This window comes from Dendrobates tinctorius, unplaced genomic scaffold, assembly GCF_039654945.1.
Source record: "Dendrobates tinctorius isolate UK_male_01 unplaced genomic scaffold, ASM3965494v1 ptg000154l, whole genome shotgun sequence".
Classification (NCBI taxonomy): Eukaryota; Metazoa; Chordata; class Amphibia; order Anura; family Dendrobatidae; genus Dendrobates; species Dendrobates tinctorius.
Genome location: NW_027361821.1, coordinates 4,188,420 through 4,215,262, shown reverse-complemented (window position 1 = coordinate 4,215,262; position 26,843 = coordinate 4,188,420). Strand labels below are relative to the sequence as shown.

Below are 26,843 nucleotides of genomic sequence, written 5' to 3'. Positions count from 1 at the left end.
TGCACATGACACATCAATAGCAGGTTGTGCTCTGCTTCTAGGAAACATTTAATAATTTAATTGACAGCTTCTTATCACAGAGCAGGAACCACTAAACATTTACCTCTGGAGGTAGGTGAACTTCCATAGGCACGTAGGTTGGCCAGTAACCCATCGTTAGGATATTCACAGTTAACTCAATGTTGCCTGGCACATTCTGATTCTGCATATACTAAAATAGACAAAATTAAGAAAATGTGGAAATAACGGAAAAAAAAAAAAGCAGTGTAGGTCAATTAAAATAATGAGAAGCAGAAAAATGAAACGAACACACAAAATAAACAATTTCAGTAGAATAACTCCTATGGCTATTCACATAAAGGGGATATTCCCTACCTGTTTAAAGTGAACCATTATGTCTTTCGAGAGCTCCATGTCTTTAAACATTCCCTCAAGTTTGCTAGTAAAGGCCGCTCCACATTCTGGGAAGACAAAAATACAACAGCAATCTTGTGAAATCAGAATGATATATATATGGGGAAATATATAAACAGTCATTTTGTTTTGCATATGCTTGGAAGGAAATATACACATTACCTTGTTCATTTATAAGAGCGTGCAATATCTTTGTATTATATTTTATTATGGACGGAGGCATGTATGCTTTGTAAAGTGCCTGTTATCATAAGTCATTATGTATGTTGTGCATTCTTTGTACCTTGACATTTAATAAACTAATTTAAAAAAAATCTGTTGGTGGTCTACGAGCGAGTACAGCACAATACAGAGCGTCACTTCAGTAAATGGACGGATCATATGAGGGCAGCTTTAAATGCAGGAGATACGTCTCAGGGTCACCAGTTTTCAGGTTGTGGGATCCTGATATGCAGAGAACGCACAAGATCTCATAAGGCTCTTACTGTTTGGTCATTGCTTATTGCTTAGTAAGCGATGTGGCAGCGCTGGGTTAGTGCGAAGAGCAAAAGCTCTACTGTACACTGATCCAATGGCACGAGTGCAGGTTAATGGCTACATCTGATTTATCTTATTCTTAGGTTAGAGATGTCTCTTGTTCTTATTTAATGTATGCCATTGTAGCGGAAACAATGGAAGCCCTTATCCATTCTTGCCCAATGATTCAAGGCTCAATACATGACAAACTGCACCTCTGTACAGATAATATTTCCCTATATATCTACAGGATGCTGAGGTGTCCCAACTGCAATGAGCCTAAAAATCAACCGCCAAAAAGTGTGTCTTCCCTGTAGACTGGACAGCTAGACAGACCCCACCTCTACCTTTGTAATGGGTCACCAAATTTTCTTATTCGGCAATCCATGTAATCTTAAAGACTTCTATACCCTAAACACTCATTTAAGCAAGCCAATTTAAGGGGATGGGAGAAATTGCCACTGTCAGTCACGACTCGCAGCAGTTTATGAACAAAGATCATGCCAAAAATTTGCTATATTCTCTTTGAGGCCCCAATATGTGGGACCCTGTCTGTATTCAATAAACTCAAATCGAGTTTCTGTTTTATTCAGCAGACCCAGGATCCATTGTCGGGTCATGCAATATCCTTGGACAAAATGCAGAGAGTGTTATGGTATTATTTATACCAGACACTAGACTATTACCTGGCAATGCAACCTTCTCATATATGTAGGAGGAACGGCAACATCTTCATGACAGTCCTTATGGCTGTTATACCACTATGACCCGGAGACTACACATCTACTGCTTGCACTTTTTTTGGGTCCCTCGAGTACATAATCCATTTCTGATCTTCAGGCAATCTTCATGCATTTGTTTTTGCTGTGGTCTGCAAACTTTTCCAGGAGCCTCCCTGTGACTATCTCACCTAGCACTGACACAAGAAGACCCTTTCTGAACTGCTTAAAGAGAACCTGCCAGCAGGATTTAGCCCTCTAAATTAAAGACATGGCCATAATGGCGCTGTGATGATTAATATGATATCTGATGTAAAGGGATCTGCTCAGTGGCTGTTGAATACTCACCTTGTGACGTTTACATAAAATTACGTCTTGTGCGCTTCGAGGAAGTACGTGGGGGCATAGTCTTCTGGTTCTCCACCCCCCCAGCCTCCTCTGCTTCTAATACAAGTCACTGATTATTCAGTAACCTGCTTCCTTTTTAAAACTCCACGCCATCATCATTTTGTGGGCGGCACGTGCGCAGAGTGAGTTGGTGTCCTGTGTGCAGGACTTCAATAAAATGGTGCCGGAGGCGGGCGTGTGCAGATCGAGATTCGGCTCAGTGAAAAATTTAGTGTGAAGGCAGAATAGTGGCTCAGTGTTTAGCACTGTTGCTTTGCAGCGCTGGGGTCCTGGGTTCAAATCCACCAAGGACAACATCTGCAAGGAGTTTTTATCTTCTTCCCATGTTGGCGTGGATTTCCTCCAAATCGCCAAAGACAGTGATAGGGAATCTAGATTGTGAGCCCCAATGGCGACAGTGATGATTATGTCTGTAAAGTGCTGTGTAATTAATGTCGCTACACGAGTAAAATAAAAAAAATGTGTACTTGGGCATTGGTTGTCTCACAGAGCACCCACCATGTCTGAATGGACAGTGGCAGTGAACTTTCACTTGATTTTATTATTTAGTATAGTAAAATCTATGGCAGAGGAGTGGAGTTCTCTCCTGACTGCCCAGTCTGCTTTTCCAGTCACCTCAAGCCCATTTCTTGGGTTCCCCGAGCCTTGGTGGAATCAGATGGACACACACTCGAAGCAGTAGATATTTCTCTCTTCTGTTCTTGTTGGATTTGTTTGTACTCAGGTCTGCTCAGCACAAGCACTCATTGTATGGAACCCTCCCCGAATAGTGCATATGATACGTGGATATACTTGTAGTATCTTCATTATTGTTCTGTTCTAGTGGTACACTGCATGATTCTCTCCTACATGTGTTTTATGTTGCAGTGTACTTCAAATAATTTCTTAAACCATCTTTTTGAAGAAAAAAAGCAAGATCTTGCGCTTTCACTGCAAGAGGGGCTATGGAGGAAGCAATTATCTGAATTTTGGTACCTTACATTTGATGGAAAGTCGGGCTCCTTCAGGGGGCATTAGAGAATGTTCTGTGCACTTTTGTCTATAACTTATATTTAGAAAATTCACCAGGTTTGACCACTCTTTACAATAAGAGCAGCCCCAGATTAGTAATAGTACAGAAATTTGGACCAATTTAGATGAACATTACAGTAATTTACTAGTCTGGCTACTGCCGATACTTCTGCTTTACTAATACAATACATGGTGACTTTTATATTTTAGGTAGAGATTCCTTGAAAGTGGATCAGCAACCAGATTTATCATCAGACATTACACAGATCTCTTAGATCTGATGAGGCTGGAATACTTACTTTGATTATCCACGTCAGAATGACTTATCTTTTTTGAAAGGATAGTTCAAACTCCAGCCACCTGGCTTGATTGACAGCTACTCGGTGCTCCCTGCTCTGGATATCTCACACTGCTTAGTAAAACATGGATTTTTGTGATAACTCACTATAAAAGCCTTTTCTCCGAGAAGCTCAATGGGGGACAAAGATACTGTGGGTGTACGCTTCTGCCGCTAGGAGGCTGACACTAAGTGAAAAAAGGAGGTTAGCTCCTCCTCCGCCGTATACACCCTCACCCCTATTGTGGGCGGAAATCAGTTTGGCACCAAAGCAGTAGGAGGACAACAAATCAGCCTTAATACAGGTACAACATGTCCAAAAAAAACAACACCACCCTTATATCAAATAAGTAAATGCATATTAAACAAAACAAGAGCCAACTGGCTAATAGGGTGGGTGCTGTGTCCCCCAATGAGCGTCTCGGAGAAAAGGATTTTACGGCGAGTTATCACAAAAATCCATGTTCTCCTTCGCCTCATTGGGCGACACAGATACTGTGGGACGTCCTAAAGCAGTCCCTGGGTGGAAGATTGACTCACCGATCCAAGCTACCTGCACCTCTTGCTTAAAAGGTGTGACACCGCTGCTTGGAGAATCTTTCTTACCAGGCTCGCATCCGCCGAGGCCTGAGTCTGGATATTATAATGTTTGGCAAATGTGTGCAGGCTGGACCAGGTTGCTGCCTTGCAAACCTGCTCCGTCGAAGCCTGGTGCCAAAGCGCCCAAGAGGCACCCACTGCCCGAGCAGAGTGCGCTCTGATCCCTGCTGGAATCGGCGTGCCTCTAATGCGGTAGGACTAAACAAATCCATCTGGCTATGGTCGATTTTGAGGCAGTGAGTCCCTTCCTGCGCCCTTCGGGAAGCACGAACAGCGCGTCCCGACGAAAGGGTGCCGTCCTTGACACGTACCTCCAAAGGGCTCTTACCAAGTCTAACGTGTCAAGAGCCTTTTCCACACGGTGCCCCGGTGCTGGACAAAATGAAGGCAAGACAACATCTTCATTAATGATAAAAGAGGACACGACTTTCGGCAGAAAAGGAGGGGCTGGTCTGAGCACCACCTTATCGTTATGGAAAGTGAGGAACAGAGCTCGGCAGGATAGGGCCGCCAGCTCTGAAACCCGCCTGATAGAAGCGATGGCCACTAGGAATACCACTTTCCAGGAAAAGGTACCTCAAAGGGATATCCTGAAGCGGTTCAAATGGAGCTTCCTGCAGAACACTTAGGACCAGGTTAAGGTCCCAGGCGTCCATAGGCGCCTTATAGGGAGGTACCAAATGGAGACTCCCTGGATGAAAGTCTTCACCTGCAAATTGGTCGCAATTCTGCACTGGAACAGGACGGATAAGGCCGATATTTGTCTCCTGAGGGAACTTGGGGCCAAGCCAGAGTCTAGGCCCGACTGGAGAAAAGCCAAGATGTTGGGGATCGAGAATCTCCGCGGAGCAACCCGTGTCCTCGACACCAAGTAAAGAACACCTTCCAGGTGTGGTGGTAAATTCGTGCTGAAGCAGGCTTCCGGGCGCTAACCATTGTGGCGACCACCTTGCTCCCAAACCCTGCCTGGGTTAGAACCCAAGATTCAACGGCCATGCCGTCAAACACAGGGCCCCTGAGTTCGGGTGGCAAATCGGCCCTTGAGAAAGTAGATCTGAGCGCTCAGGCAGGCGCCAAGGAAAGTCGGCGAGCAGCTGCATTAGATCTGCGTACCACGCTCGACGGGGCCAATCTGGGGCTAGCAGAATCGCCGGAACCCTTTCCGTCTTGATCTTCTTGATGACCTTTGGAAGTAGAGGCAGCGGGGAAAATAGTTATGGGAGGCGAAACTGGTTACATGGCAGAACTAACGCGTCCACAGCGATTGCCTGCGGGTCCCTGGCCCGGGCGACATATGTGGGCACCATGGCGTTCACTCTGGACGCCATCAGGTCCATGTCCGGAGTTGCCCACAGCTGACAAATGTGCTGGAAGACTTCGGGAAGTAGAGACCACTCCCTGGACACAAGACCCTGCTGGCTGAGAAAGTCTGCCGCCCAATTTTCCACGCCTGGGAGGTGTACAGCCGAAATCACCGAGTGGTTTGCTTCGGCCCACTGAAGAACATGCCCCACATCGCGCATGGTTCCTCTGCTGTGGGTGCCCTCTTGGTGATTTATGTAAGCCACCGCCGGGGCGTTGTCCGATTGAATTCGGAGAGGGCGACCTGCTAGAAAGTGATGAAACCTTTACAGAGCCAGCCGAATTGCTCGTATCTCCAATAAGTTGATCGGGAGGCGTGCCTCCTGTGGCGACCACCGTCCCTGGGTTGTGTGGTGGCGAAACACCGCTCCCCAGCAGAGGAGAATGGCGTTGGTTGTTATCACCAACCAATAGTCTGGGGGTAAAGATTTCCCCTGGGTCAGAGAGGAACTGGTTAACCACCATCCGAGCGACTGCCTGACTTGAGAGGACAGTCGGCACCGCTGATCGAGCGTAAAAGGATTCTTGTCCCAGGCTGGCAAGAGGGCAAAGATGGAACTGGGCGAACAGTATCGCTTCCATTGCTGCCACCATTTTCCCTAGAATCCTCATCCCGGATCGGATGGTATGAGGAACTGGTTGGCGAAGTGTCCGGACTCCCTGCCGGGGAGCTAGCGCTTTTTCCTGAGGGAGAATTACCAACCCTCGGCAAGTGTCGAAGATCATTCCTAAGAAGGAAATCCTCTGAGCTGGCACAAGGGATGACTTTCGCATTGACCAACCACCCTAAGCGGGCAAGAGTATCTAGCGTGATGCTGGCATTTTCCTCGCATGCCCGTATTAACGGGCCCTTGACCAAGAGGTCGTCCAAGTAAGGCAATACGACTATGCCTCGAGAGTGCAGTATGGCCATGACCACTACCATAACCTTTGTGAACACTGGGAGCCGTGGCTAGCCCGAATGGTAGCGCTACGAACTGAAAATGTCGATGGCTGATGGCGAAGCGTAGGAACCTCTGATGAGGAAAAATGGGAATATGCAGATATGCGTCCTGGATGTCGATCGAGGCCAAGTATTCTCCCTGCTCCATGGCCGATATGACTGAACGGAGACTCCATCCGGAAATGTCTGATCCTGATGAATTTGTTCAGAAGCTTCAGGTCCAAAACAGGCCTGACAGATCTGTCCTTTTTGGGAACCGCAAACAGGTTGGAATAGAAGCCCTGAGCTCTTTCGTGTTCCGGCACTGGAACAATGACTCCGCTTTTCTGGAGCGATTTGATGGCTCCTAACCGAGCCCTTGCCTGGGTATCCACCCTGGGCAAACGAGAAAGAAAAAGCCATCTTGGAGGGTATCTGACAAATTCTATTTGTAACCTGAAGCCACCAACTCCTTTACCCATGCATCGTGTGCGACATTGACCCAGACGTGGTAAAACCAGAGTAGGCGGCCGCCCACCTTGCTGGGGTCGCCTGGTAAGCGCCTTGAGTCATTTGGCTGACGATCTTTGGAATCTGGATCCCCTCGATCTGGGCTGTTGGGTACGCATTCTCCCCAATAGGTTGGCTCTATATGAGACCTGCCGTTCCCTATCCTGGTTGGGGTGGCCATAGGCGGCGGAATTGGCCACTGTGATCCACCCGGGGTTGCGAAAGGCCCAAAAACGTGCCTGAAAAGGTTGCCGAAAAAGCGGTATGACCTTTTGTTGAGGGAGAAACCCACTCTTTCCTCCTGTGGAGTCGGAGAGAAGTTGATCCAACATCTCCCCAAATAGGCGGCCGCACTGATACGGCAGGGAAGTCCAGGACTCCTTGGAAGTAGAATCGGCTCGCCATGTACTTAACCATAGAGCTCTTGTGATAGAAATTGCATTAGCGGCAGCAGGTGCCGAGCAACTGGCCGCATCCAAAGATGCATTGATTACATAGTCTCCGGCCATCGCCATCTGACTCGCGACCTCCGATATTTCTGCAGGTAGATCTTGCTCCTGTGTTACCTTGTTTAATGATTCTGACCCTGAGATCATAGCCTTGGCTACCCAAGTTGCTGCGAATGAGGGAGCGAATGCTGACCCTGACCCCTCATATACTGAGCGAGCTAAGCTCTCTATGAGGCGATCCGTGGGATCCTTAATAGAGGAAACACTAGGTACAGATAACTGGGTTTTAGCGGCTAGGCGCGAAACCGGTGGATACACTATCAGGGGATTCCATCCATTTTTTACAGAGGTCCGGAGCAAACGGATACCTTGTTTCGAGTGCCTTTTGACCCGATAAACGCCTACCTGGACGTTCTCTGTGCCGCTGCACTATGTGCTCAAACTCCGGGTGAGAGGAGAAAATTCTGTGCGGGTGCTTCACTCGCTTAAATGCCACTTTATGCCCCGTAGCCGCTACGGGATCATCCTCAATCCCCAGGGTCTGATTGATGGCTTCTATGAGGCTGTCCACTGTTTCACGTGACCCTGGAGTGTCGAGGTCAAGGGGCTCGTCTGAGTCGCAATCTGAGGTCTGCTCGCTATCAATCACTGGTCACGGGGAGCGAGAAGCAGAGCTTACGGATGCCAAGGCACTGGATGGACTGGGCAACACAGTGTAGATTCGTTTCCTCCGAGTCTGCCTGGAGTGAGAACGGCCCCTGCAGGCCGGAGGCTCTTGTGAGGTGGAGGTTCCTTCTAAGGTCGGCGAACCATTGTCCCTGCCCCTATCTGGGGCTTGAAGGGACTTTATTGCTCTCGTAAGCGACGCCATGGACTGTGACAGTGATAGGGTCCACTCCTGGGGATACGACACATTGGTCACGGTCGCAGGGGAGGGCTCCAGGGTGCGTTTGAATTCGCAGGCTTCGCATAATCGCTTGCTCTGCGCCCGCGGAAATGCAGCCCGACAAGACATGCATGCAGCGTAAAAGAACGTGTGCGTCTTTGCTTTTTCAGACATGCTGTATCTGTCTGCTGCTGGGGAGAGGGGAGGAGATAGCACCTCGTTTTCCCTGCAGCGTGGCCTCTCAGGCAGCACTTACCCCAGTCCTGCGCCACCCCCCCCACGTCCTGGACGCTTCCACCTTAAAAAAAAAATTGCACGCCACCAGCTGTGGGAGTGAGTCAGCAGCATATAAAAACCGCTCTAGGGGCGGTACTTCCGTTCTGCGGCCTAGCCGCGCTCCGAAGCCAGGGCCTATATTTCTTCGCCGCCGCCCAGTGCGGGGCGGGCCGCCGGAAGTGATGCACGGCTCCGGCTAAAGCCTCGGCCTCAATTTATCCCCTACCCGACCCCAGGGGCGCGATTCCATGGCGCTGAAAAAAACATGGCGCTAATTACTGGCGTGGCGCCGCCTGACAGATCCAGCCACTCTCAGCCTTGCAAGGCCAGTGGTTTCCGCCGGCTGGGGGCTCCAGCCCTTGGATCTTTGCAGGAGCCCTCCCAGATCCTCTCCAGCTTCCTGAGCGCAGGTATGTGAGAGGGCCTCAATAAAATAGGACGGTGCAGGCACCCTAGCCCCTTCTAAGCCCTTCAGGGTGTGAGGAGAGGGACCGTCCGCCACCTTGCAGCACCGCAGTCTAAGCATTGATGGAGCAGTGGGGGCCGCACGGACTAGTCTTGTGCCTCTGTACAGCCCATGGTTTCAATACCTAGGGGTGGTCAGGACTAAGTCCGGCATTGTGTCCCACGACGCGGGAGAGGATACGTGGAGGGACACTCGCACGTGCTCGCCCGTTGTTGGTTTGGGGAAATCAGACTTTTTCAATAGGATCCGTTGCCCCTGTCTCATCTTCATGGGAAAAAAAGTCTGGAGAAAAACCAGACGTGTGCCTCCATGGACACTAAGGCCTCTTTCACACTTCCGTTTTTGACCATCAGTCAAAATCCGCCAGTTTTTGAAAAAAAACGGATCCGCCTTTTTTTTGGCGGATCCGATTTTTTTCCCCATTGAGCTGCATTACCGGCGGATCTTGACGGATGGCCATCCGTTGGATCCGTTTTTATGCGGATCCGCCAAAGTGTTTGCGTCCGCCGGCATGCCTGGACGGACACTGCAACCTTTTTTTGGCTGTAGGATCCGCGCCCGGCGAGAGGAAGTCAGCCGGGGATTTAACCCTGAAATCCTTTCTGGCGTCTGTCTCTCTCTCTGGACTGCGGTTCCTTTAAAACTCTGCATTCAACGGATCCGTCAAAAAAAAACGGTCCGGTGGCATCCGTTTGCATCAGTTACAAACGGATCCGCTTTCCGCCATTTTGGCGGACTTTAACTGACAAGACAAAACGGAAGTGTGAAAGAGGCCTAAGCAAAAAACTGATTTCCGCCCGCAATAGGGGCGAGGGTGTATACGGCAGTGGAGGAGCTAACCTCTTTTTTTCCCACTTAGTGTCAGCCTCCTAGCGGCAGAAGCATACACCCACAGTATCTGTGTCCCCCAATGAGGCGAAGGAGAAATCTGTATCGTACCGTACGCAGTCTCTCTCATCCTATACTTAGTCTCAAAATGGTCTTAATATCAGCATTATACCGACATCAACCAACAGAATTTAATTACATCAGCCTCATCAGGTCTTTATGCAGTCTGTGTGAAATCTGGTGACATCTGGCCACCACTAGAAGAGCCAAGTGTCAACATTAAGTGGCCTTGTTAATGATATCCCCAAGCTTATATACTAGAAGGCTTGTCACATCAACTCGCCAAAATTTCCACACACAACTTTTTACAGTAATAAAGTATAAGGAAACAGCAATAAGTTGTAGTCTTACCATGCTTTAGTTTGGAAAGCATAGACTTCTCAGCATCCACGGAAGCACTTTTCCCCACCAAGAGCCTCTTGGCTAGGTCTTTTTTGTAGAAAGCCTCAAAGACATCCTTCCCTAAACGAAATGCCAGAACATATCTTTCACTTCTCACATATCGTCTTTGTATGTTGTCAAGAAGCATTCAAGACAACATTACCAAATGTAAAACGACAGCACATTTGTAGATAATCAAATAAAACACATTCTACAACCGTTCAGCTTCTAACCACAGGATGGTGAAACCAATGGCTGAGAAAACAAATCCACAGCCAAAGCTTTAGGTTGCTGCAACCATAGGTCACAAGATGGCGAGGACCAATCATCCACATGACGACTTTCTTGGCTCATTCTGCACAGGCGCTTAAAGGGGTTGACCGGGCTTTACACAATCTCAGTACATATCTGGGCTGCAGAATTATGACAATAAGTAATTTACTTTCTGTCACTAGTTTGCACGGTTTTCAGGATATTCTGGACAGAACGTCCAAGGGGGGGGGGGGGGGGGGGGGGGGGTGTGTTATGGCATTGAAATGAGAACTAGTCGTAATCTCCTACTCTACTCCAAACATGCCCTCTATAGCAACAACCCCACCCTCCATAGCTACAGGCCCTCCCCGTCCACATGAAGCAGCCCTCATCACACAGTAACAAATCCTCCCCCTCTAGCAGCCTCACTGCAGAGAGCAGCGGCTCCTCCCCCAGACACACGCTGAACAGTGATCTATGGAAAGTGAAACTAGTGAGGAGGGGAAAATCGTCCTGTATTCTGGGCCCCTCCATGATTGCAATACATAACTCATTATCAGTAATTCCTTCCCTCGCTGTCCCAGGCTGCTGGCAGCAGTGAGAACAGACTGTGTGATGGCCAGTGATGGGGGTCTGCAGCTTCTAATCTGCACAGGGGATGGCAGTCACTGATGTACCGCATTTTTCGCTTTATAAGACGCACTTTTGTTCCCCCAAATTTTGGGGGAAAGTGGGGGGTGCGTCTTATAAAGTGAATCTGTGTGCTGCTGGGCTATAGAGGGGGGGGCGGCTCTGGCATGGAGTCAGGGGGCTGGGGTGGGCTGGATGGGGCTGCAAAGACAGCGGGAGGTCCTGTGCTCCCGCTCATTAGGCTCATGTAATATTCACTGCACCCGCTGTCCATCACCTCGGTGCTGAAACAGTGCCGAGTTGGTAGACAGGGGAGCGGTGCATATTACATGTGCCTGCACTCACTCCCAGTCACTATAGATACTTACCTACTGATGATCACTCCTGCTCCCAGCTCCCCCGTGGCTTTCCTGTGTCTAGTCTGCTGTCATCCTCCTCCTGCAGGGTGAGCGGCAGCAGCAGCTCATTCAGGCAGCTCATCACTTCAGGACTTTGCATGATGTGACCATAGGACCTGCGGTCACATGACTCCCAGTGTGCACTGCGAGTCACATGACCGCAGCTGAGCAGCTCCTATTGGTCACATCATGGAAGGTCCTGTAGCTACAATGAGCTGCTTGAATGAGCAGCAGCTGCGTGTGCCCTGCAGGAGGAGGATGACTAAGCCACAGGGGAGCTGGGAGCAGGAGCGATCATCAGTAGGTGAGTTAACTGTTTATTATTTTAGCATGTGCTTGCCAGCAGGGCAGAAATATAGGGACGGGGGGACAATGTGTGCCAGCAGGGGGATATATATGAACAAGGGGCCATGTGTGCCAGCAGGGGGGATTATAGGAAAGGGGGGACAATGTGTGCCAGCAGGGGGGATTATAGGACCGGGGGGACAATGTGTGCCAGCAGGGGGGATTATAGGGCCGGGGTGACAATGTGTGCCAGCAGGGGGGATTATAGGACCGGGGTGACAATGTGTGCCAGCAGGGGGGATTATAGGACCGGAGTGACAATGTGTGCCAGCAGGGGGGGATTATAGGACCGGAGTGACAATGTGTGCCAGCAGGGGGGATTATAGGATCGGGGTGACAATGTGTGCCAGCAGGGGGGAACATAGGGACGGGGGGGCTGTGTGAATGCCAGCAGGGGAGAATATAGGGACAGAGGGACAATGTGTGCCAGCAGGGGAAATATAGGGACGGGGGGCCGTGTGCGTACCAGCAGGGAGGCATATAGTGACTGGGGGGGGTCATATCCAGGATAGGATGGGGGGCTATGTGCCAGCACAAGGGTGCTTTAAAAAGCGAAAAAAACGGTAATCTGTTCTGTGACAAAGCCTCTGCTGTGTGAATGAGACAGCTCTGTGTCACTGATGTCTTCACACAGCAGCAGATTTGGTGCAGTGTATGTGTGAGCACTGTGTCTCTAATGACACAAATACTGATGGGAGCAGCCTGCCCAATCAGCAGCCGTAACAGTGTGAAGTGTTGGGGGGTGTATGTATGGAGATACATATGATACTATGGATTCTGATACTATAAATAAACGGGCTTGTTTGTGTTGTTGAGGAGCCCTTCCTTCATTCCTTCCTAGCTTTTCACTATTCCTTTCTGACCCTGGCATACCTCCAGCCTGTGTAAGGTGTGTACCTATATCCTATCACTTTATAATGTTTCTAGCAGAAATACATAACCGGTGCACGTGGACCATTCACCTCTGCCAGTGCTGGGAAAGACAAGCTGTAATTTATTTATGTATTTTCCCATCACCTCCGGGCAATTTTCTGTTTTTCGTTTTTCCCTCTCCTTCTTCCATAACTTTTCTATTTTTCCGTCAATACAGACATACAGACATATGTACATATAGTACTGACCCGAGGCATCATACCAACACGTCAGTGTTACCATATAGTACTGACCCGAGACATCATACCAACATATCAGTGATACCATATAGTGAAAACATGGTGAATAAAAAAAACAAAAAAACAAATGTGTAATTGCACTTTGAATTTTTTCCTAATCTCCAGTACATTATATGGTAAAATAAATGACATGATTCAAAAGAACAACTCGTCCTGCAAAAATCAACAACAAGCCTCATATGTCTGTATTGACGAAAAAATAGAAAAGTTATGTAGGAAGGAGAGGGAAAAACGAAAAACAGAAAAAACATAAAATTGCCCAGAGGTTATTGGAAAATATATAAATAAATTGCAGCTTGTCTTTCCCAGCACTGGCAGAGGTGAATGGTCCGCGTGCACCGGTTATGTATTTCTGCGAGAAACATTATAAAGTGATAGGATATAGGTACACACCTTACACAGGCTGGAGGTATGCCAGGGTCAGAAAGGAATAGTGAAAAGCTAGGAAGGAACGAAGGAAGGGCTCCTCAACAACACAAACAAGCCCTTTATTTATAGTATCAGAATCCTTAGTATCATATATATCTTCATACATACACCCCCCAACACTTCACACTGTTACAGCTGCTGATTGGACAGGCTGCTCCCATCAGTATTTGTGTCATTAGAGACACAGTGCTCACACATACACTGCACCAAATCTGCTGCTGTGTGAAGACATCAGTGACACAGAGCTGTCTCATTCACACAGCAGAGGCTTTGTCACACAACAGATTACATCAGTGACTGCCATCCCCTGTGCAGATTAGAAGCTGCAGACCCCCATCACTGGCCATCACACAGTCTGTTCTCACTGCTGCCAGCAGCATGGGACAGTGAGGGAAGGAATTACTGATGAGTTATGTATTGTAATCATGGAGTGGCCCAGAATACAGGACGATTTTCCCTCCTCACTAGTTTCACTTTCCAAAGATAACTGTTCAGTGTGTGTCTGGGGGAGGAGCAGCTGCTCTCTGCAGTGAGGCTGCTAGAAGGGGAGGATTTGTTACTGTGTGATGAGGGCTTCTTCATGTGGACGGGGAGGGCCTGTAGCTAATGAGGGTGGGGTTCTTGCTATAGAGGGCATGTTTGGAGTAGAGTAGGAGGTTACGACTAGTTTTCATTTCAATGCCATAAAACCCCCCCTCCCTTGGACGTTCTGTTCAGTATATCTAGAAAACCGTGCAAACTAGTGACAGAAAGTACATTAGTTATTGTCATAATTCTGCAGCCCAGATATGTACTGAGATTATGTGAAAAGCCCGGACAACCCCCTTTAATATGAAGTATCTAAAGCTCTCTAACTCCGCCCTCCCCCCATAATCGTTCTCCGTGAATAAGAGCACTGAAAATTGTGCCTCTTGGCTGGAATGTGAATATGACCCTAATGTTGCAAACAAAGCAGGACCTAGCACACCTAGTGAAAAAGCTGGGAAGAATAACCCATTAAATCTAATAGTATTTCCTTACACTTTTCCCATCACTGGTCATCACTTCGGCCATAGGCCCTGGTTCATCAAGAGTTGCGTTTTGCTGGTCAGACTTGAGCAGCAGTGCCAAAGCTTAAGAGTAGTGATGAGCGAGTATACTCGTTGCTCGGGTTCTCCCGAGCATGCTCGGAGATTTAGTTTTCGTCGTCTCAGCTGCATGATTTGCGACTGTTAGCTTGAATACATGTGTGGAATACCTGTTTGTTAGGGAATTCCCACATGTATTCAGCCTGTCTACATGTCGCAAATCATGCAGATTAGACAACGAAAACAATCTCCGAGCACGCCAAAATACTCGGAGGAAAACCTGAGCAACGAGTATACTCGCTCATTACTACTTAGGAGCACGCAGCATTGCTGTATATAGCAAAAATCACAGTCCCCTGTGGATGACAACCCCAAGCTGGTTTTCACAGGAGTACTGTCATGACAGGCAAAAATGTCTTGAGCAGATCCATGGCTGTCATGAAAACCCATTGGCCCCCTGCTGGCAAGAAACTGACAGCGGCATTTAAGATGTTAACAGCCGAGGGAGGAGCTCCACTCCACCAGTGGCCTGTCAAGGCGCACGATGGCTGAATAACACAGCCATCATCTGACAAGGAAGATATTGGCTTGGTCTACAAACCCACATCAAAGTCAGGGAGCCAGCACATGAAGTACTGTAGTAATACTCACTTCCCCAAAAAATTATTATAGATGATCAAAATGTCATAAGCACCCGGAAAGGTTATTGGTAAAACTGACAGTCCAAGGAACACACACAAGAACTCCCCCCCCCAAAAAAAAGGGAAAAAAAAACAATCAAGCTCCTTGGACATAAAAATAGAAAAGGCTGCGGGTCTCATAATGGCAACTTTTTTTTTTCTTTCACAGCAGTCTTTCCCCTTTTTTGCAGCAGTACACTGTATGATGAAATGAGTGGTGCAATTCAAAACTACAAATCGTCCTACAAAAAACAAGCCCTCATACAGCTCAGACAACACAAGAAAAAAAAACGCCTAGCAGGGCGAATTATAGTTGTGCATTAAATAATACCACGTACCATATATAAACCTAAATATGATCATGATCTTATCCAGCATCTTCTCCAGCTCCTCATCAGTCGCTTCTTTGTTTCCAGTTCGTAGTTTTGAATCCACATATTTTGCTGAAATGGTAAAAGAAATAAATTTTGATTTGCTTTGCTGTAATCACATGTCGGTGCAATGTGGCATTTTCTAATCAATACGTCAGAAAGACGGATTTTTGGTACTTACCGTAAAATCTCTTTCTTGGAGCCTTCATTGGGGGACACAGGTTACCATGGGTGTATGCTGCTGTCGCTAGGAGGCAACACTATGCAAATAAGAAAAAGTTAGCTCCTCCCCTGGCAGTATACACCTACTGACAGGCCCAAATTACCACAGTTGGTGCTAAAGCAATAGTAGGAGCAACATAAGAACTCAACCTATGTACCAACCAAACAACGGCACATTGGCCAACATGGTACAACATTAAGGGAGGGTGCTGTGTCCCCCAATGAAGGCTCCAAGAAAGATTTTACGGTAAGTACCAAAATCCCTCTCTCTCGCTTCATTGGGGGACACAGGTTACCATGGGACATCCAAAAGCAGTCCCAAGGGTGGGAAAGAAATGCTGAGAGAAGGGTACTTAAGTCGGCCGGTGAGAGACCGCCGCCTGCAGTATCTTCCTACCCAAGCCTTCGTAGCGGAGGCGTGAGTATCTACCTTGTAAAATCCCTGACCCAGGAAGCTGCTACAGCCCAGGTAGAGTGAGCCCTCACTCCCGGTGGAGGCTGTTTGACCTGAAGACGGTATGCCTCCGGAACCGCTGAACGAATCCAACGAGCAACGGTGAAATTGGAGGCTGGAAATCCTTTCCGACGACCTTCAGTGACGACAAACAGGGAATCGGACTGACGGAAGGAAGCAGTCCTAGCAAGGTAGAGTCGAATTGCCCTGACCAAGTCCAGCTTGTGGAGGGATCTCTCCAAGGGATGAGTTGGAGAGGGACACAGAGAGGGGAGGACGATGTCCTCATTGATGTGAAAGACAAACACTACCTTTGGCAGAAAGGCAGGAACCAGTCTGAGAACTACCTTATCCTGGTGCAAAACTAGGAAGGGAGAATGGCAGGATAATGCTGCCAACTTTGAAACCTCCCCAATAGAGGAGATGGCGACTAGGAAGGCAACCTTCCACGAGAGGAGGGAAAAAATATCCTGAATCAGCTGAAAAGGCACACGCTGGAGGGCACTCAAAACAAGATTTAGATCTCATGACTCAACCAGAGACTGGTAAGGAGACGCTATGTGAGCGACGCCCTGAAGAAAAGTCTTCACCTGGGAAAGAGAAGCCAAGTCATTGTTTTTCTTGAGGTTGCTGCTGCTGGGGGACCTGGATGTTCCTGCCTCTCCCTTTAGTGTAGCTCCATCTTCCAGTCTTTCCCTTTCCTCGCGGTTGGGATGACTGACTCTGGGGGGCTCGAAAAAGACGCTTTCTTGTGGTCCTCTACTCTGGAAGCACCTTTTTATCTGTGGCCTTTTCTAGAATTTCGTCTAAGGCCGGACCGAAAACATATTTGCCTTTGAAGGGTAAAGAGCAGAGTTTAACTTTGGATATAACATCCCCACTCCATGTTTTAAGCCAGAGGGCCCGCCTGGCGGAATTTGACTGGACCATGGCCCTGGCAGAGGCACGGATCATCTCCATTGATGCATCCGCCAGGAAACCCGTAGCACTCTGCAAGATAGGAAGGGAGTTAAGGAGGTCACTCCTTGAGGTACCACGAGAAATATGGCTCTCTAGCTCCTCAATCCATTGGAAGAGGGACCTAGAGACACAGGTGGACGTGATTCCTGATTTTAAAGTAAAGGCAGAGGTTTACCAGGCTTTTCTTAGGAGGCTTTCTGCTTTACGGTCCATCGGGTCTCTAAGCTGGGATGCATCATCGAATGGCAGAACCGTCTTTTTTACCACTCTTGCTACCTGGACATCTACTTTCGGGATGTCCCATCTAAATTCCTCTCCCTCTAGGGGAAATCTATGTCGGAGTTCTGAAGGGGCCAAGTAGCGTTTTTCTAGATACTCCCATTCCTGGGAAATCATATCTGCTACACTCCTGTGAACTGGAAACCCCGTTCGCTTAGGCCCCTCATATCCACCGAACATGCGATCCTGTGATGTCTGCGTGACGGGTTCGTCCTCTAGGCCCATGGTGGCACGTACTGCACTGACCAGCACCTCCACATATTCCGTGGAAAGGAGGTACCTTCTAGTGTCGGCTGACCTAGAGGTTGCTGGTTGTTCCCAATTCTCGGATCCCGAATTGTATGATCTTTCTGATTCTGACTCTGAATCCTCTATTTGAATCTTCCGTTTTTTAGGGGGTGGTGAACCCACAATCGGAGAGAGTGGAGGTGGTGGAGGGGGGGGGGGGCAAGGCAGCTAAAGAGGTTTGACCCTTATGGGTAACCAAGCTGCGGGGGGAGAAGCATTTTGAGGACCTATGCCCTGACCGCACCATTAGGACCCCCCCCCCCAACCAGGACACTTACTGTGGCTGGGGCAGCGCTGGGCTCTGCAGACACAGGGCAGGAAGACCCGTCCATGCTAACAGGGGATTCTCAACTTACCTGTCGGCGTCTTCTGGCGGGTTAATGTGAGATTAACCCCGCCCTCAGCGCGGTCATCTGTTTCCCCTTCCTCCTCCCTGGGTCCCGGAACAGGCATAGCAACGCTGGCGAGCTCCACGCGCCGGCAACAGGATGGGGGCCGCCATGACAGCGCGACCTCCACATACCCCGGAAGTGACACGCGCGCTGACGTCACTTCCGGTATCGCACTGCACGCAGGGGTGGGAGGAGGAGAGACCGGAGAGCTGCAGGAGGCCTCCGATCAGGGATCACTGGCCCGCTTTACTCCCCATAGGGAGCGTGGAAGGGCCAGGAAACGGACCCGAGTTCAGAGAAGATGGGAGCAGAACGGAGGAGTGGAGGCGGCGCCACCGACCACCACTGCCCGGCTTTTGGATCTTCCAGGTACGCTGCGGCAGCCGGCCACACAGCATGCCAGACCTCTCCATGCCCCATGGGGGACAGGAAAGTCACTGGTGAGAGGGAGGTGGGAGGGACCGTTTAAACTCTCATGCTTCCTGTCCCCCATTAGGGCGTGGAGACATCCTCCTACGCTGTCGTGGAAGGTTGCTAGAAAAACGTCCTTTTTCGGACTACGAACAGGATTGAGTAAAACCCGGAACACTGTTCGTGCCAAGGAACTGGTATGATTACTCCTGAGTTTAGGAGGGAAGAGACAGCCCAGGAGAGCCCTGGGACCTGAGAGGGCTGTCTTGGTGGACGACAGGGAAGAAACGTCCCCTTGGGGGCAAAGAAAAATCTATCTTGTAGCCTGAGGTGACAATCTCCCTGACCCAGGCGTCGTCAACCGCCGTGAACCAAGTATTCTTGAAAGGAAGAAACCTGCCTCCCACCCTGGAAGGATTCCCAGGTGGGGGTGACCCTTGATTTTGAGGAAAATGTGTGCCCGCGAGAACCGGAGGGCTTGGAGGGGCAGCTCCTAGACCTCCAGCGAGGGGCAGGTTTGAAGGAAGGTTTCCTTTTCCTCTTGTGCAGAACGGTCTGCTGTGAGGATCCGAGGTTTCCTTCTTTCCCCTGAAGAGAGGGGTTGAAAGGGCCGAAAAGGCTGAGTGCCCCTTGTGTTGAAGGGGCGTCTTGGCCTGCATTGGGGCAAAGAAGTACCCTTGTCTCCGGTGGCGTCTGAAATGATCAGGTCCAGCCCAGCTCCAAGGAGCCTGTAGCCCTGAAATGGCAGGCTAGTGAGAGATTTTTTTTTTGTGAAGCTGGAACCGCGTTCCATGCCTTCAACCAAAGGATGCGGCGAAAAGCAATAATATTGCTGTTTGCTCTTGCTGAAGAAACAGCAGTATCCAGGGAGGCATTCAACAGGTATTTACCCGCATGGTTAATTTGGTCTGCCAAATCCGCTAATTGCTAAAGACTCGATATGTCTGTCCGTAGCGTTCTTGAGAGACGCCGCATCGGGAGCGGACAGAACTGTGTGGGATGCCAAGGGTGAGACCGGCCGGTCCACCTCAGGAGATTCAGACCCTTTGCTGATAAGGTCTGAACAAAATGGGTAAAGTATATCTAGCCGTTGTCTTCCCGGAAAGCGCCTTACGGGATGTTCCCAATATCCAGTGGTAGTGACCTCAAACTCGTGAGTGGGAAAAAGTCTGGAGGGACGTTTTACCCTCATGAATGCAATGGATTCATCCTGAGCAGTCACATTTTTCTCTTATTTCGAGGGTTTGAATGATAGCCGAAATGAGGCTACCTACCATGTCCTGTGTTCAAAAATAAAAGAGTCCGTCGACTGACAGAGGTTACATCTGACCCGACGTCCACCTCCGAAGAGGGAGAATGGGTAGAGAGGGGCACCCTTGGTAGAGTTTTAGGGGTATATACCTCCGTTGTGAGAGTCGGGCTCCTCTTCATCTCTGAGAATCGCATCCGGATCCCCCGGGAGAGAGGGTCCTGGTATGGAGATTCTCCTTCCCGCACCGTCTCCGGACGGTGCAGAAGACGGTATCGACCCCTTATTAAACAGGGGGGAAGGCCACCGCTGGTGACCACAGTCTTCCTCTCAGCCCTCTCCGAGGAGAAGGGTGAGAAGGGGAAAAGGCAAGGACTTGCCGCCAATAGTCACCCTGAAACACCCATAAGGGTGACAGGGGACAAAGTCCTGCCTGCGGGTCCGAGAGTGGGCGATATGGGTGATACCACAATGCTCTCTGTCGCATAAATGTGGGAAAACAGGGTGAGAAATCTGAACCCTGTTACCCGAAGAGCTTTATCTGAAAAACAAAGGGGAAATGATTAATAAACACACACAAAACCTGTGAAGAAAAACCACTGCGGATCTGGTGTTAGATCCAGGTCCGCCTCCTACAGACACTAAGCTTAAACTGAGGTAATTTGGGCCTGTCGGTAGGTGTATACTGCCGGGGAGGAGCTAACTTTTTCTTATTTGCACAGTGTCAGCCTCCTAGCGATAGCAGCATACACCCATGGTAACCTGTGTCCCCCAATGAAGCGAGAAAGTGTATTTACAGCTTTATTGCAATAAAGGTCACGAAGAATAAAAATGTATTTTAAAATCACATAGCATCATTATCAGCTGTAGGTTTCATTAAAGGGGTTGGCCACTGCTTTACAATTTCCTTTAATGTGAACTAACTGCCATATATAAGCTCTTAACTAAATATCTTTCTTTGCGAAATCCTTCTATAACCTGAGCTGCTCTTCTGGTACCAAGATCTCTGGCTGAGAATCCCCTGCTTTCCTGTGTGGTCACGTCAGATTCTCCATCTAGGCTCTGGAAACTGACAGGTGGGCAGGACTACATTCAGCAGAGCTCAAGGCTGTCATCTGCACTAGCGAGCACAGGAGGAGCCCACCTGCAGACCCACACACCCCCTAGTATCTGTATGTATACTCATGTATAGCATAAGTAGTGTTTATACACCTTGCAGTATTCCCTCTATTATATGAATATTCATATCTCTCCGCATCCAATCGATTCATCCCATCCACCAATTTGTCCATTTCTTGCTCTATCTATCCCATCCATTAGAGAAAGGGAATAATCTTTATTACCAGCGCTGGTGTTACTTTTATTCCATGCAGTGTCCTAGAGGATGCAGGAAATTGTGCTGGCCAGTGTGTGACTCTGGAGGAGGAGTGGGAGGGATGTAGGCAGAGTTTAGGTCTGTGCTCACTGCTGGCTTGCAGCCTAGCACAAGGAATGGTAGGAAATGTAGCAAGAAGGGGGAAGAGGTATCTGCAGAGAAGTGCTGACTATAACAGTGGAACTGATGCAGAGGGACAGGAAGCGAAGAAAGGCACAGAACAACATTAAACTTAACTGAAAAGGTACACGGGGTCTTTAAAGGACACTATTAAAGAGGATCCTTAACGCTTTTCATGTTGAGCTGGACACAATGTAATAGTGGCTGCAAAGTGGAATACAATTTTTTGCCTCTCCGTTGTAGAGATAATAATCAAAGCACAGATATTTTCAGTAACTAAATAGTCACATAGTAATTAGCAACCACATGTTGAAGCATTTTACAACAGGGGAAGGAAAAAAAAAAAAAGGAAAGGAGGACATAACCATGTTTAGGTAAGAAAATTCTTACGTACCAATAAGTTCAGCGGGCTTGTTTGGTCTCTTGTTGATAAAAGTTTCAAATGCTTCTTTCATGGCATTGACAAACTTCTCATTCTTCATAAAGCACACATCAATCACGTGGTCAACTTTGTCTTTGAAGTCCAGCAGTTCCTGTACCATGGTTTTATCTTTTTCTGGATTAATGACAATGGTACTTCCAAAAGCCTAAAAATAAAATCAGCAATAAACCATGAGCACCTATACATTTCTAAATGATACCTATAGACATTTTGGACAAATCAACTACCTTGATGTACTCAATCCAGTGCTGCAGAAGAACCTGAACTCCCCCTCGAACTCTGCTGAATAACTGATAAAGCAAGGAGAGGTCCTGGATTCTGTTCTCATCCAGGAGGTGATTCAAACCTTTTTATTGTTTAAACACAAGAATAAAAGTAGTGTCAATACTGCGTTGGAAAATAAAAAAAAAAAAAAAAAAAAAAAGGTCAGGCGCTACCCGAACAAGCCCCGTACTTGCCTCCGATACGGTTGCAACGAAAGGTCACGTGAGCCTTGCAGCTGAAACAGTGGCCATTAATGGGCCTCCTCATTCTCTCATCGTATGGACAAAATTGACATACAGAAAAAGTGAGGGCTGTTGCTGCTCAGACTCCCTTCAAATGTCATTTACATTCGCAGGATAAGAGTGATTAGCTGATTGATTGGCTGCATAGCTAACATGACAACGTCATCATCTGCAAGACCAGTGTCACTGGACCAGTGCCGAAACCAGCTGTTCTTATTTTACATGGGGGAATATAATCATTGAAAAGAAGTTGTCAGAGCTTATTTTACATGGGGGAATATAATCATTGAAAAGAAGTTGTCAGAGTAGTGGATAACCCCTTTAAAGTAGGAATGCATAGCAAACTGACAATTTATGGCTGCAATGTTCATGCATTTGTGCCAAAGGACAAAGAGCACATGAAACAATTCAAGAAAACAGCAAACATAAAAGGATACCTTTCTGGAGAGTCGTTGTTAAGTGTTCACCAAGAAGTTGCTTTTCAACTGTGGCAATTAAAGGTTTCCTGTACAGAAAAAAAAATAAATAAATAAAACAATCTGTTCACATAAAAATGCAGTATTAATACCATTAAATGCAGCAACATTCCACCTATGAAAAGTGTGCTTTTTTATTCTTTAAATCTAATTTAATATCTGTCTATTTATGTTGCTAGTTTTAGGGTATGTTCACAGATTTCTCTTTCTGGATTTGAGGGTAGAAAACCTGCAGCATATTATAAGAGCAGAAAACTGGATGAAAAGCCCAACATCCAGGTGAGATTGCAGTTACCCTCTATAAACAGCCCATAGCCATGGAAGCTATTTGATAAGAGAAAGGGAAGATGAAACACTAAAACATGTCCATTGTGGGATAAGAGAAATAACTGCATTGAATCCTTTTGGTATAGTCCCCATGAACCTTACTCACAGAGAGCACTCATTCCTCCAAGTTACACAAGTGATAAATTTACAGCTAAAATGATGCAAGACAACACATACTGTGTGCTTTGATCCAAATATGTGATAACTCGATCGGCTTCTTCTTCCAAGCGCTTGTTTACATGATGGAGATATTCTGGGACCTGTACCATACAAAGAACATTGCTAAAAGGAAAATTCACCAAGAAAAGCAGATCAGGTAAATGAAAAGCATGCAGGTAAAAGTAAACCGCAGACTTGCGGTCACCACCACCTCTATGAACACTTGACTGTAGGTGGAGGAGATGGTCCTCCACCGAGATCATATGGATCACTAATGCTAAAGATAAACCATAGACCTAAAATATTCCTTAGGGCTCATTCAGATGTCCGTGCAAATCAATCGCGAGATCGGACTGCCATGCATACGCCCGGGTCAGGAGAGCCCCAGCCAGTCCGTGCATTGAGGTACAATCTCAGATGTTTGAATGAACTTTAAGGCGGTGTGCCCATGTAAGCGTTTTTTTGCGTTTGTCCCGGTCAAAACTCTTCAAAAAAAAAAAAAAAAAAAAAGCACAGAAGCAGCATCCCATTCATTTAAAATGAATTCCGCACTTTTTTGTGCACATTGATGCAGTTTTTCCCGGGCAAAAAACGCAGCATGCTCATTAATTTTGCGGAAGATTCCGCGTTTTTAGCTATCTTCTATGAGTCAGAAGACGCGCGGGAAAAAGCCGCATCAAAAACGTGCGGTTTTTCCGCGGAATAAAACGCAAGTTTTCTGGGAAGGAGTCCGGTTTTTAAGCAGAAATTTTCTGCATGTGTGGGCACATAGCTTTAAAAGGACTTTTCCACTTAAAAAAAAAAAAAAAAAAAAAAAAAGTGGACCCACATACTCAAATACACAACATCATACACAGAACATGTATGTGATGTATATATATAAAAAAAAAAACATTTGCAGGTCTACTTTTCTTAAGGTGGCACCACTTTAAGAATATTTTTGGTCTGTGGTCTATCTTTAGCATTGGTGATCAATATGATATCGGGGGGAGTACCAGCTTTTTAAGTCAGAAAACCCATTTAACTTTATTTTATATCACCCCCTCCCCATACCCTAAAGGCAAGAAGGCGTTTGTTGACTTCAAAAGCACTTAGTAATGATCCAAAGGCTGGTCTTCACTAATGGGAAAGGTTAATATTTTGACGGTGACCTATAAAACTCACCTCTCTTTCCTGCATGAGCCTCTGGCCTTCAGCAGCATAAAGTCGATTTGTTTCTTCTAAGAATCTGTGTTCAAATGAATCTTGATAAATCTACATAAGAAAGGCAAAAAGTCACATAGAAACGCACAGTAGCTAATGAAGTAGGGATACATGTGTAATCTGAAATCACAAAGAAAATTAGCTATATGTACACACAGAAGTCCAAAATGGAGCGGAGTCAACAGTATCTATATTTCACACTGTTAGGATCCCCACATTACACTGCCTGCCTAATTTCATATCTGGCCAGAAAACAAGTTGGTTTCCTCCTCACTTTTGTACCAAGAAAGAAACTCTGATATGTTCATACAGCAAACTGGACATTCCCTTTAACCCCTTAACGACCGCCGATACGCCTTTCAACAGTGGAAGTTAAGGGTACTTATTCCTCAGAGCCTTTTTAACGGCGCAGAGAAATGAGTATAGTGCCCTCCAGCTTTGGAAAACCTCTGGGGTCTCGGCTATTGGGGTAGCTGAAACCCTGGAGAACGTGATCACGGATTTTTATTTTTTTACGGTCCCTTGTCATTTGCTCGCTGTTATTCACCAAACAACGGGGATCACAAAAAAAAAAAAAAAAAAAAAAAAAAAAATCATTGATCATTGTGATAGACCCTATTACAGTAATGAAATGAAACAAAAAAAAATAGTAAATCAAACCCCTTTTATCAGCATCTTAGATTAAAAAAAATTCCATTCTTTGCATTTATTGTTGGGGATGTGTTTGGGTATTTCAAAAGTAAAAAAAAAGACAATATGATCGTGTTGAGTACTAGTGCTCGCTACTCAAGTTTGCATGGAGTATTGCGGATCCCCGCATGTTCTATTTTGGGTGTCTAACAGCCACGAAACATGCGGGGCAGGGAGGGAGTAGTATGCACTTGAGCTCAACCCTAATGACGACATTCAATACGACAACCTAATGTTAATTAAATTTCGTGTCGTACCTGTGAGCTCAAAATGCTCACTATACCCATGGAAAAAAATCATTGAGGGGTGTGATTTCCAAAATGGGATTACTTGTGGGAGATTTTCACTGTTTAGGCAGATCAGGGGTTACTAAATGCAACATGGGATCCACTCTCAATTACAGTCAATTATGAGTTCAAGAAGTCAAATGGGGCTCCTTCCCTATCAAGCCCTGCCATGCACAGAAACAGTAGATATCCTCACACATATGGGGTATTGACATACTGTGGAAAAATTGCACAACAAATTTGTCGTCTATTATCTCATGTTATTCTAGTGAAAATAAAGTTTGGGTCTAAAGTAAAAAAATTGTGGAAAAAAAAAAAAAAAAAGGTAAAGTAGGGATTTTTGTGTACTCACCGTAAAATCCTTTTCTCCGAGCCAATCATTGGGGGACACAGACAGTGGGTGTTATGCTGCTGGCCACTAGGAGGACATGAAGTAAACCAGAAAAAAAAAGTTAGCTCCTCCGTTGCAGTATACACCCTCTCAATGGCTGAGATTTCTCCAGTTCGGTGAAAAAAAGCAGGAGGAGCATAAACAGTCAACAATAACCATAACTATGCCAAAACCTAAGAGTGCTACAGTGAGCCAATAGGCTAAACAGGGTGGGTGCTTTGTCCCCCAATGATTAGCTCAGAGAAAAGGATTTTACGGTGAGTACACAAAAATCTCTATTTCTCCCACGCCTCATTGGGGGACACAGACAGTGGGACATCCTAAAGCAGTCCCTGGGTGAGTCAAAACTGAGGTACTGCCGATTGCAGGCTGCGTCTGCCGAGAGCTGCATCCGCAGAGGCCTGAAAATGAATTTTGTAATGTCTTGTAAAAGCATGCAAACTGGACCAAGTCGTAGCCTTGCAGACCTGTTCTGCTTATGCCTGGGGCCGAATGGCCCACGAGGCGCCCACTGAGCGGGTAGAGTGCGCCTTAATCCCTGCTTGGACAGGCGCGTTCCTGACACGGTAGCATTCCTGAATCGCCAAGCGAATCCACCTGGCTAGCGTTGCTTTTGAAGCGGCTAGACCCTTCTTCTGCCTCTCTGGAAGCATGAACAGGGCATCTGACTTGCGGAAGGAGGCCGCGAGATGTACCGTCTCAGAGCCCTAACCACATTCAGGGTGTGGAGGGCCTTCTCAATGCGATGGACTGGTGCCGGACAAAAAGGCAAAACAATTTCCTCATTCAGAGGGTACGAAGAGATGACTTTGGGCAGGAAGGATGGGGACGTCCTGAGAACTGCCTTGTCCTGATGAAGATTCAGAAACGGAGGACGGTAGGACAGGGCCGCCAAATCCGAAACTCGTCTAATTGACGCAATTGCCACTAGAAAGACCACCTTCCAAGAGAGAACGGTCAGTGGCACGTCCTGCAGCAGTTCGAAAGGATCCTCCTGTAAGGCCCTAAGAACCAGGTTAAGGTCCCATGATTTCAATGGCCTTCTATAAGGAGGCGCCACATGGGAGACTCCCTGAATGAACGTTTTGACCTTAATTTTGGTGGCAATTTTGCGTTGGAATAG

General features: G+C 47.3%; 1 protein-coding gene across 2 annotated transcripts in view; it reads right to left on the bottom strand.

The window, feature by feature from the left end:
- Window positions 1-26,843, bottom strand: part of CUL4B (cullin 4B) — a 111,004-nt gene that overhangs the window by 40,584 nt on the left and 43,577 nt on the right. For both annotated transcript variants that reach the window (XM_073547584.1, XM_073547583.1), the window contains 9 exons: window positions 24,314-24,403; window positions 23,168-23,250; window positions 22,625-22,692; window positions 21,909-22,027; window positions 21,634-21,826; window positions 15,457-15,561; window positions 10,116-10,226; window positions 376-461; window positions 104-211 (listed from right to left, as the gene is read on the bottom strand). In XM_073547584.1, the coding sequence (XP_073403685.1) occupies window positions 104-211; window positions 376-461; window positions 10,116-10,226; window positions 15,457-15,561; window positions 21,634-21,826; window positions 21,909-22,027; window positions 22,625-22,692; window positions 23,168-23,250; window positions 24,314-24,403 (963 nt within the window). The remainder of the gene's footprint in view (window positions 1-103; window positions 212-375; window positions 462-10,115; window positions 10,227-15,456; window positions 15,562-21,633; window positions 21,827-21,908; window positions 22,028-22,624; window positions 22,693-23,167; window positions 23,251-24,313; window positions 24,404-26,843) is intronic.